This window comes from Branchiostoma floridae, chromosome 10 (genome assembly GCF_000003815.2).
Source record: "Branchiostoma floridae strain S238N-H82 chromosome 10, Bfl_VNyyK, whole genome shotgun sequence".
NCBI classification, from domain to species: Eukaryota; Metazoa; Chordata; class Leptocardii; order Amphioxiformes; family Branchiostomatidae; genus Branchiostoma; species Branchiostoma floridae.
The window spans coordinates 21,252,246-21,264,147 of NC_049988.1; the positions used below are offsets into that span (position 1 = coordinate 21,252,246).

At 44.1% G+C, this 11,902-nt stretch overlaps 1 protein-coding gene across 1 annotated transcript in view; it reads left to right on the top strand.

Annotated features, from left to right (window-relative positions):
- Nucleotides 1–1,464: 1,464 nt before the first annotated feature.
- The window catches only part of LOC118425101 (transformation/transcription domain-associated protein-like), a 34,484-nt gene continuing 24,046 nt past the window's right edge, over nucleotides 1,465–11,902 (top strand). The window contains exons 1-14 of the mRNA XM_035833920.1: nucleotides 1,465–1,567; nucleotides 1,880–1,965; nucleotides 2,431–2,554; nucleotides 2,752–2,937; nucleotides 3,477–3,551; nucleotides 3,889–3,963; nucleotides 4,395–4,481; nucleotides 4,896–4,992; nucleotides 6,218–6,339; nucleotides 7,226–7,396; nucleotides 8,122–8,190; nucleotides 9,970–10,089; nucleotides 10,541–10,660; nucleotides 11,184–11,276. Of these exons, the coding sequence (XP_035689813.1) occupies nucleotides 1,472–1,567; nucleotides 1,880–1,965; nucleotides 2,431–2,554; nucleotides 2,752–2,937; nucleotides 3,477–3,551; nucleotides 3,889–3,963; nucleotides 4,395–4,481; nucleotides 4,896–4,992; nucleotides 6,218–6,339; nucleotides 7,226–7,396; nucleotides 8,122–8,190; nucleotides 9,970–10,089; nucleotides 10,541–10,660; nucleotides 11,184–11,276 (1,521 nt within the window). The 5' untranslated portion in view covers nucleotides 1,465–1,471. The remainder of the gene's footprint in view (nucleotides 1,568–1,879; nucleotides 1,966–2,430; nucleotides 2,555–2,751; nucleotides 2,938–3,476; nucleotides 3,552–3,888; nucleotides 3,964–4,394; nucleotides 4,482–4,895; nucleotides 4,993–6,217; nucleotides 6,340–7,225; nucleotides 7,397–8,121; nucleotides 8,191–9,969; nucleotides 10,090–10,540; nucleotides 10,661–11,183; nucleotides 11,277–11,902) is intronic.

An 11,902-nucleotide genomic window follows, 5' to 3' on the forward strand; every position in this document is an offset into this window, starting at 1 on the left:
ACATAAACAAAAACGATGTTGTTCCCTCAGGCCCGTTCCCACTATCTGGAGGTGCCGAGACGAACCGTGGCATGGACCCCCTGGTGATCGTGGACGCAGTGGCGGTGTGCATGTCACATGAAGAGAAGGAGCTGTGTAAGATTGGGGAGATTGCTCTCGCCATCATAATAGAGGTCACCGCTACCGTGCTCGGCTCCAAGGAAAAGGTATGTTGTGTAGTGGTTGTGCATGCGTTGTGTAGTGAATGTGTAAGTGTTGTGTAGTGGTTGTGTGGTGATTGTGTGCATGTCTCACGAGGAGGAGTTGTGAAAGATTGGAGAGATCGCACTTGCCATCATCATAGAGGTCACTGCTACCGTGCTCGGCTTCAAGGCAAAGGTGTGTTGTGTAGTGGTTGTGTATGTGTTGTGTAGTGGTTGTGTAGTGGTTGTGTAAGTGTTGTGTAGGGGTTGTGTAGGGGTTGTGTAAGTGTTGTGTAGTGGTTGTGTGCATGTCTCACGAGGAGAAGGAGTTGTGTAAGATCGGGGAGATCGCCCTTGCTATCATCATAGAGGTCACCGCTACCGTGCTCGGCTCCAAGGAAAAGGTATGTTGTGTAGTGGTTGTGTATGTGTTGTGTAGTGAATGTGTAGTGGCGGTGTGCATGTCTCACGAAGAGAAGGAGTTGTGTAAGATTGGAGAGATCGCTCTCGCTATCATCATAGAGGTCACTGCTACCGTGCTCGGCTCCAAGGAAAAGGTATGTTGTGTAGTGGTTGTGTAAGTGTTGTGTAAGTGTTGTGTAGTGGTTGTGTAGGGGTTGTGTAGTGGTGTGTATGTGTTGTGTAAGTGTTGTGTAGTGGTTGTGTAAGTGTTGTGTAGTGGTTGTGTAAGTGTTGTGTAGTGGTTGTGTAAGTGTTGTGTAGTGGTTGTGTGCATGTCTCACGAGGAGAAGGAGCTGTGTAAGATCGGGGAGATCGCCCTCGCCATCATCATCGAGGTCACCGCTACCGTGCTCGGCTCCAAGGAAAAGGTGACTGTGTTGCGTAGTGGTTGTGTGGTGGTTGTGTAGTGATTGTGTAGTGGTTGTGTGCATGTCTCACGAGGAGAAGGAGCTGTGTAAGATTGGAGAGATCGCACTTGCCATCATCATAGAGGTCACCGCTACCGTGCTGGGCTCCAAGGAAAAGGTGTGTTGTGTAGTGGTTGTGTAGTGGTTGTGTAGTGGTTGTGTAAGTGTTGTGTAGTGGTTGTGTAAGTGTTGTGTAGTGGTTGTGTGCATGTCTCACGAGGAGAAGGAGTTGTGTAAGATCGGGGAGATCGCCCTTGCTATCATCATCGAGGTCACCGCTACCGTGCTCGGCTCCAAGGAAAAGGTGACTGTGTTGTGTAGTGGTTGTGTAGGGGTTGTGTAAGTGTTGTGTAGGGGTTGTGTAGGGGTTGTGTAAGTGTTGTGTAGTGGTTGTGTAAGTGTTGTGTAGTGGTTGTGTGCATGTCTCACGAGGAGAAGGAGCTATGTAAGATCGGGGAGATCGCCCTTGCTATCATCATCGAGGTCACCGCTACCGTGCTCGGCTCCAAGGAAAAGGTACTGCAAGTCTTAGACGTGTGTTGTGTATGTGTGTAGTTTGTGATTGTGTGCATTTTACATTTGTACATGAGTTGAACGAGCTGTGTCACCGCTACTGTGCTGGACTCCAAGGAAAAGGTGACAGTTTCTTCTATTAAGTGCTGTTGTGAACAACAGTTACAGTTACTAGAAAGCTCCACAGTACAGTACAGTACAGTACAGTAGCTAGTTGGTGCTTCGTAGCTGAAAATTAACTCAGGACATTTTGAGTGACATCCATCACTCTTCTTCAGCGTAACAACTAACCTACTAAGTATTCGTCTCCCCCAGGCGTGCCAGCTGCCCCTGTTTGAGTACATCGTAGAGCGGCTGTGCTCCTGCTGTTACGAGCGGGCCTGGTACGCAAAGTATGGCGGGTATGTACAGATCATTACTTTCTGACTTTATTACGTGTTCTTATTCTGCAGCATTACAACTGTGGTAAATGAATATTGTTTGCCTGCATACATTACGCAGGAACACCAGAAAGCTATCAGTTTCCTTGGACTGTAATTTAGCAATGTCAATGTCACAATCATCATACATGTACATGTGGATCATGTTTTGTGGCATCTAAGAATGTTTAAAGACAGGTGTCACTGCCATACTCCTGCAGGTGTGTTGCAAAACATCTCAGTAATGAGTGATGTGATGTAAGCTTGTACTGTGAAATGTAAGAAACTCTCAGTAACAGGTACATTTATATCACTGCCATACTTTCCCAGGTGTGTTGCGATCCGGTTCCTACTGACTTTCCTCAAGGCACTCTTCTCCAGTATCAGTGTTGTAACAATGTTGTAACAATGTTGTAGCAAAGCTGTAACAATGTTGTACTGTTGCAGGTGTGTAGCGATCCGGTTCCTGCTGGAGCGCACGTCCCTGCGGTGGATCCTGGAGCACGAACTGACCTTCCTCAAGGCTCTCTTCTTCGTCCTCATGGACCTGACTGGAGAGGTGAGGACAGAGGTTAGAGGTTAGGGGTTAGGGTCAGGGGTCACTTTTTTCTGTACTTGCCCCAGACTGGGTTGAGAAGTAGAATTCACAGCAATATGTTTAAATGGATCATTTTAAATGAAGTTGAGTAAGAAAGGCCTACCTGATGATGTGCCTGAGGTTTTGAATATCAGCAGCCGGACATTTTTGTATGTCCCATCTCTCCCCAGGTGTCTAGTGGGGCCCTTGACCTTGCCAAGGCTGACCTTGAGAAGCTGCTGAAGATGTGTGCCACGACCATCCAGGCCACGCCTAGCAACCGGGCGCTGCTGGCGGCGCAGGAGAAAGCCTTCAGGGAGGTCACGCTGGAGCTGGTGCGCGAGGTCACCTCCTCCAACAACATGGTCCGGCAGCAGGTGGGTCAGAGGTTAGGTCATAGGTTACAGGTCAGGGAGGTCACGCTGGAGCTGATGCGCGAGGTCACCTCCTCCAACAACATGGTCAGGCAGCAGGTGGGTCAGAGGTTAGGTCAGAGGTTACAGGTCAGGGAGGTCATGCTGGAGCTGGTGCGTGAGGTCACCACCTCCAACAACATGGTCAGGCAGCAGGTGGGTCAGAGGTCATGTCATAGGTTACAGGTCATATGGAGGTCACGCTGGAGCTGATGCGCGAGGTCACCTCCAACAACATGGTCAGGCAACAGGTGGGTCACAGGTTATGTCATAGGTTACAGGTCAGGGAGGTCACCTCCAACAGCATGGTCAGGCAGCTGGTGGGTCAGAGGTTATGTCTTGTCATAAGTATGTTATGAAAAAGGATATGATGATGCACCTTTGCTGGTAGTGTAGGTACTACTACTAGGGATGGGGCCATGTGTTTGGATGGGTTACAGTTCCATTTTCAGCATGTTCAAACATATTTGCTCCATGTTAAACCTCCCCTGCTGTTCCCACAGGCGATGCACTCCCTGCGAGTTCTGGCCAAAGTCACCGACAAAACCATCACTGCCATCATGGAGCCCCACAAAAACGTGAGCAAAAACAAAGTTCTTTTGTGTAGCCAACATGTCTTGTTCCTGCATTTTCCTTTGTTCATCAAAGCTACCAGCTTCACCTTTCAGTGAGAGTAACTGCTGTGTCTGGAGATTTCCACCTTAACACTCCCTTTTTTTTTTTTTAGATCTGGAATTTATTTATCATCATTCCTCAAAAGTACATAGGCAGGGGGAGCTATACAAGCCTCCCTGAATTGGGTACAATATGTACAATAATTTTACTAAACAGTCATAGTCGAAACGTTAAACATACACGCTATGTGCTATGTAGAATTGTTATACAGTTGTATAACAATTGTTATATATTCCTCAGGTTCTTGAAGACATGATTCCTCCCAAGAAGCACCTGTTGAGACATCAGCCTGCCAACGCACAGATCGGACTCATGGTCAGTAGGACACTCTGTCATTTGTGTTGTGCTAAAGCTAAAGCTAAAGTTGGTGTGCCTGGCACCCATCTCTGTTTCATAGCCCTGGGGCCACACACATAGGTCACTACAGCAGGGGGCTAGTACACTGTTAGTGTAGTGTGTTTAGCTTCCATACTCTTCCTCTTAGTAGAGAAAGAAGTATGTACCATTTTTTTAAGAGTCTTTGGTATGAACCGGCTACAGCATCCAGTCTTCCTTGAATTGGTAGTCTCCCATCCAAGTACTGCCTGGACTGCATGTTGCTTAACATCCGAAATCAAGGGTGCGCCACTGCTGTACATGTAGCTCTTTGTGTTGCCCTGCTTGTCAATGAAAAGTGTTGGGGAATGATTTTTGGACAGGGTGTTCTTAGAAAAGTTAGACTGAAAGGCCTTTATTGTTGATTGCAGGAGGGGAACACTTTTTGCACCACGTTGCAGCCCCGACTCTTCACCATAGACCTGAATATCATGGAGCACAAGGTTTTCTTCACCGAGGTGAGTGTCTGTGTGTCTGTGTGTGTGTGTGTGTGTGTGTGTGTGTGTGTGTGTGCATATGTGTGTCTGTCTTTGACAGTGTTTGTGTGTGTGTGTGTTTGTGTCTGTGTCTGTGTGTGTGTGTCTGTGTGTGTATGTGTGTGTGTGTGTGTGTGTGTGTGTGTGTGAGTGTGTGTGTGTGTGTGTGTCTGTCTTTGACAGTGTGTGTGTGAGTGTGTGTCTGTCTGTCTGTGACAGTGTGTGTGAGTGTGTGTGAGTGTGTGTGTGTGACAGTGTGTGTGTCTGTCTGTGACAGTGCATGTGTGCATTTGTGTCTTTAAGTTTAATATAAAACAGCTAAAGCCTGACAGCAGTAACGTATGACTGTGAACGGAAACAGAAGAAAACGTAATATTTTGTTTTTATTTTTCCCAGTTGCTGAATCTGTGCGAGGCTGAGGACTCAATGTTGATCAAACTTCCCTGCTACAAGAACATGCAGTCACTAACCCCACTGCGCATCAGCGCTCTCAGTAAGTGTTTGTTTATTTATTTGTTTGTTTGTTTATTTACTGATCAAACTTCCCTGCTACAAGAACATGCAGTCGTTAACCCCACTGCGCATCAGCGCTCTCAGTAAGTGTTTGTTTGTTTGTTTATTTACTGATCAAACTACCCTGCTACAAGAACATGCAGTTGTTAACCCCATAGCGTATCAGCGCTCTCAGTAAGTGTTTGTTTGTTTGTTTGTTAATCAAACTGCAATGCTACAACAAGAACATTTGTTTATCTTACATGCCCCGTAAGCTACCTCATGTTGTAACACACCAGTTCCGTACTAGTTTGGGCAGTTTGTCTGCACAGGTTGTATAATACCCCCCTCACATTAGGCGAAAATCGATCGGACGACGAGCCTCGAGCTCTAAATTACGAGGAGGCATGACCCTGACGGGAAGGCGGGAACTCTGCCATTTCTTCGTCGGCAGCAGGGTCATGCCTCCTCGTAAATTAGAGCTCGCAGAAAAGTCGTCCGATTGATTTTCGCTACATATGAGGGGGGTATAAGGGACTGCCAGGTTTGATCCACTTCACACTCATACATGTATACTCAAAGGTGAGTTTAACTGGTTGTGTAAAAGAAAACTCCTATATCCTCATGTACACGAAGTGATGATAACCGTGTACTTTTTAAATATGAAACCTGTTATGGTAACAATGTGTTTTCTTTCCAGATGCCCTTGCTGCCTGCTATTACATTTGCAGGTGCGGGAGCTGTAGTGTGAACATATTTAGTGTACTTTGTAACTATGAAACTTCTCTGTGAAGGTAACCGTGACTTGTGTTTTCTTTCCAGACGCCCTAGCCGCCTGCCACTATATTGGAGCTTTAGTGTGATAAAAGACCTGAGCTAGTGTGAACATATTTAGTGATGTTAACCATGTATTTCCCCTCCAGATGCCCTAGCCGCCTGCCACTATATTGGAGCTTTAGTGTGATATCAGACCTGAGCTAGTGTGAACATATTTAGTGATGTTAACCGTGTATTTCCCCTCCAGACGCCCTAGCCGCCTGCCACTATATTGGAGCTTTAGTGTGATATCAGACCTGAGCTAGTGTGAACATATTTAGTGATGTTAACCGTGTATTTCCCCTCCAGATGCCCTAGCCGCCTGCCACTATATTGGAGCTTTAGTGTGATATCAGACCTGAGCTAGTGGGAACATATTTAGTGATGTTAACCATGTATTTCCCCTCCAGATGCCCTAGCCGCGTGCCACTACATCCCCCAGGTACGAGAGAAAATCTTCACCGTCCTCTTCAAGTCTCTCAACTCCAGCTCCGACGAGCTGCAGACAGCTGCCATGAAGTGCATGAAGGATGTAAGTGGTCTTGTCTTGTCTTTTCTGTAAACAAACAAACAAAAAACAAACATACAAATAAAGAAATAAACACCTTGAGAAGCTGCAGACAGCTGCCTTGGAGTGTTGGAAGGATCTAAGTCTTATCTCGTTTGTAAACAAACTTGTCTTTTTTCTAAAGACAAAGACTTTGTTAAGCTACAGACAGCTGCCACAAAGTGTATGAAGGATAGAAGGAGTTTTGTCTGAGTGTTCAAACTCAGTCATGTTTGGGACCGCATTTTTCACACTGCAGTAGCGCCACCTACAGCTGCAGTGCCAAGTAGTTCAGGTCAGTACTGCCCTGAGGAAGGTGAAAGACACTGTGACAGAAACATTGGCTACCTACATTGTACTCCTTTGGTTGTGAACTTTAACCAGTGATTTACCAATCAAATCAAGTTCCAAGAACATGTTACAATCCTAAACATTCTTCCAACACAAAAGGATACACGGATCAAATTTTCAACAACCACTGTTGCCTTCATCAAGATCTATACTGATGACCAATCACTTTAGAACGTAAACTCACGATAGTTACAGATGTGTGATCTTATCAACACGTGATCTTCCAGATTTGTGTTGTCAGCAATGGGTCATGCCTAGGGGTGGGTACCGGTACAGAAAATTCAGGTCCAGGTACAGTTCAGGTCCAGAGGATCAGGTCCAGGTCCGGACCTGTACCCAGCCCTAGTCATGCCAGAAAGTTCATTATGACCACTGTCTCTGTTCAGTGATGGCTGGAGTGTCCTGATGTATACGGCCTCCTTTGTACCTTTATATCAAGTTCCAAGATATACATTTAAAGTTCCAAGATATTTGATCAAGGAAACCGTCAAACAAATAAAAACCTCCCGTTTGTCCGCAGTTCCTGAAGCACCAGCAGATGGACGCAGAGACGATCCACAACGCGGTGCGCCCCCTACTGATGGTGCTGGGGGATTACAGGAGTCTCACGCTCAGCGTCATCAAGCGCCTCACCAACGTCACCACGCTCTTCCCAAACGTCTTCAACGAGAAACTCTGCGACCAGCTCATGGTAGGTTCTACTGATTTGCTGTCAGATAGGCATGATAATAAATTTAGATTTAGGCTGAAATGATAGATTTTCTCCTTTCTCTGATTGTACATGTAAAAGATACCACTGAACAGACTCAAAGACGGAGGTTAGTACCTTACCATGTTCTTCTGCAATGTCTTCGATGAGAAACTCTGCGACCAGCTCATGGTAGGTGCTATAAATGGTCTGCTCTTACTTAGGCCAAAAGGTTTATTTTCCTTGTTCATTGTAAAACATAATGCGAACAGACTCAAAGACAAAGTTAAGGACCAATGACGTCACCATGCATAGTTTCAATCCATTTCATTTCATTCTGTAGAAAAAAACTTTTTCTGAGAAGTTGTTCCCAAAATTTGTTCTGGGCTTCGGTAGGTGGATGGTTTGTGATGTAGTTGATTGTGTTTGCTGCTTGGTAGGCTGAAGTGATATGTTTTTTTTTCTGATGATGTGAACAGACTCAAAAGACAGAGTTTAGTACCAATGACGTCACATACTTTCAATCCAGTTGTTGGACATTCTGTACAAAAGATTTCCTTATGAGCATTTGTTCTGGAATTCATGGTCTGTGATTTAGATGATTGCGTTTGATAGCTATGTGACTGCATTATGATCTTTTTAGAGAAATTATGAAAAGTTTGAGTGCCTTTCTAAAGTTCAAGTGGCAGTGTTTGTTTTACTGAAGTTTTTTGTGTTTCTTTGAGCAGGCTCACCTAAAGAAGTGGATGGACGTGGCCATCATCGCTCAGAAGGGCGGGCAGCGCACCGACGGAAATGTAAGTCCCCTTTTCTCCAGTGTTCCGTAAATATATGTAAAAAAAACACTGTATTCCATATCACCCAAGGTACCAGCCTGACCACGGGTTGGATTGCCCTCATGCTGATCTAACCTGGGGAGGGCTGGGACAGAGGGTCCATATGTCATACCCATCCGAGAAAATGTTTCTAGGCTACAGACATCAGAAGTTGAGAAAATTTGGTGTCCTTTAACAAAAAACTGTAAAAACAGCAATTTCGAAGTACAAATCCAGTAGTCGAAGTTTTGACTTCACACTGGTAGTTGATTTATTTGATGGAAGCCTATTTGATATGGCAAGTTATCACCCAGTCCAGAACACACGTACAGAAGGTTATCGCGGCCTGGGTATGACATAAAACATAAAATGATCACTTCTGTCTTATCGCTGCGTCTTGCTGGTGCCTACTGACATCATGACCGCCTTGACACGTTTCTTCTTCTCTCCTTAACGCTTTCTCAAGGGATTCGTCACCGATTGCCAGGTAGGAGCGAAGGACGTTACTGTCTTACTTACTTTCCTCTGCAGACTTTAACTGTTTAACAGTGTTTAACTGTTCCTGATACCCCTGTCACATTTGGCGAATATCGATCGGACTAGAATTCTGCGTCAATCGCCCGAGTCTTGCTTATGATAATAACTTTATTGCACAACTGTTACAATTGTACAAGGTACAAAGTATGGCTTATATGTGGCAGGGACGATTTTCAGGTGAAAAATACGCGCAACCCTCTGCTGAACTTAAATATGGCCGATCTTCCATTGATACGCCTGAATGTCGTGGATAATGTGACAGGGTTATTAAGCTTGGGGCACAACCGGCCGTACGTGCAAGTTGTCTGTACAATGTTTTTTGGGAGGCCACGTCCGCTACGTATTTCTGAAAACGTCGAGGCTTTATAGGGCAGGCGCGTTGCCTGCACTGGCACGTACGGGGGCGAATCCGCAGCCCGATGGCACTCAAAGTTTTGCTTGCACGTAAAGTTCTACGCCATGTCTGCGTGCTCCAAAATCCGTTGCATTCCCTATGAGTTCGTACGGAGACGGTACTTACCACTTACAGATCCCAAAAGATTGCCCACGTTTTGGCACGTAGACAGGACGTATATGCAAGTACGGCGGGTTGTGCCCTTGGCTTTACCATCCTCTGCTGAGTTTTTCACTGTTGCTAAGATTATTATGCACTCACCACATTTTGCTGTCCTCTGTTGAAAAAGAGTTGTGTAAATGTAATATGGTCACACTCTTGTTTCACAGATTTTACTTCCTTTATGTGTTATTTTGGCTATTATAGCTATGTAGGAGTGTAGGGCATTTCTGTCTTACTATATGTTCCTCTGCCAAGAGTTTTCACTGTTCCTAAGATACATGTAAGTCTGTCCTCACCACTGTCCACTGTCCAGGTGTACTTGTAAGCACAATATGGCCTCACTTTTGTTCTATACATTTTTTTTTGTTGATATTCCCTTGTTGCCATGGCTATATTGGTAGTAGCTAGTTGGTTTGACTGACAGTTGCCATGGCTTGAGTAACAGCTGCCAAGGTTTGATTGACAGAAGTTTGAATGCTGGTGTCCATTGTTAGATTGACAGCTGCCACAGTTAGATTGACAGCTGCACAGTTAGATAGACATCTGTCATGGTTAGATTGACAGCTGCAAAAGTTAGATTGACATCTGTCATGGTTTGATTGACAGCTGCCAAAGTTAGTTGATGGTTGCCACGTTTTGATTGACAGCTGTTACTTTGTGATTGACAGGTGATAAAGGTGTGTGCGGCGATCATCCACATGTTCCACACCATCCCGGCCGCCTCCATCAAGATGATCGACCCCCTGGTGACCTTGGTGCTGAAGGCAGAACGGGCGCTGCTGCTAGAGGTAACGATGGCGCTTGCTCAAGTTACTGTCTGTAGTTTGAAATGTTTACCTAGTATCTAAGATGTTAAGAGTATGAATATGTATGTATGTATGTATGTAAGATGTTGCCTCGTGTTGAAAATGTTTAGATGGTTCAGTCATCTCTGCTTGACTGTTTAAGATTAAGGATTCACTACTTGTGTTTGAAAGAGTTGTTAGCTTTTTCCCTCCTCCTGCACCTGTTTTATCCATTGTTTTCGTTTTGTGTTTTAATGTAATACGTGTGTGCGAATAAATAAACAAACAAAAGAAGGGTTCACAACTTTAGAGTTTGACTATATACCGGAGACACTTCACTGTGATGTGAAATATGTTTCTGAATCAAAAAAAGATTTTATGTAGGTTATGGGTAACTTCTTTTGTGCTTAAAATGCAGACTAAAACCTGTATGTGATATTTCTTGCCCCTCCAGATCGGTAGTCCATTCCGAGACCCCCTGCTGAAGTTTCTGCTGCGGTACCCTGCCCAATCTGTGGACCTCTTCATCCAGGAGGCACATCTCAAGGAGCCTCAGACCAACAGGACTTTCACTGTAAGGAACCTTTCACTTCCACTTTATTTGTAATACGGACAGATTGGACTGTGTTTGCTTCTCATTACTTAGATTTGGACCTCTGACCTCCCATAGAATGTTATTCACTTTCAAGCTTCCGTAGTATTTTATTTCGCATCTCTCTAATACCATTATGTATACCGTCTTATGTAAATTTGTCTTGTACCATTGTAATTTTATGTTATGTGTAGACCTATGCAATCAGCTGTGCTGCCTATAGGTCTGTGTAATGTACTGTCGCATTTTGAATGAATGAAATAAATAAAAAATAAAATAAAAAATTTTGTTTTTCTGTCAAGGACTTTTCTTGTTAGACTTCTTTTAATGTAAGGAAATTTCAAACTTATAGGAGTTAACAGTGTTAGTCTTATGGTGTACTGGAGTTTTAGGACTTACAAACAAATAAAGTGCTCTTAGATTTTACACTTTACTATTACATAAATATTAGCTTGTTTTACATCAGATTTTGTAATGTGGCTGCTTTTGTTGTTATTTCCTGCAGGCCATGCTGAAGAGAGAAGAAGCCAAACCTTTCCGGGAAGTTATCCAGGCCAACCCGCTCAAGCTGGCCAACGTGGCCCTCAGCACTGTCAAGGTAAACCTGGTCATACTGTATACATGTACTTTTGTTGACTTTATGTTATTTGATTGTTTTAATTTGTATTATCATATAGCCAGATGGAGTTGGCCAATCAGAGGCCCCCATTTCCCATGGGTTATCAGGCAGTAACCTCAAAAGTGGTCGGTTATTCTAATAACCGACCACTTTTTGGACCGCACCATTATACAGGGGACAGTCATGAATTTTTTTTGTACTGTTGTTTGTGTGTAAACCATGCATAACTGTCAAAAATATTATGATTGATTGGTTATGTTAATTAGGGCTCCACATGGGGAATATAGGGATACTTGAAAAGGAAATATGCTGATTTTACACATTTTCATTATGGCTTTCTAACGTGATTAAGCCGGTACCTTCCTAAATCACTTCATATATACGTACTTTGTCGTGCCCAAGTGAAAAGGCTCTGCATGGGGGGTACCAGGACTCCACTTAATACATGTAGTTTGTATTGCAAATAAGCCACATGTTGATGCTGATATGCTATCTCACAAACAGATGATTAGTTAAAATTATTACTTAAATGATGATGATGAAATAGTTTAATGTTTGTATTATATATAGGTACGGGCGAACACATAGAGTACTTGCAAATGTAT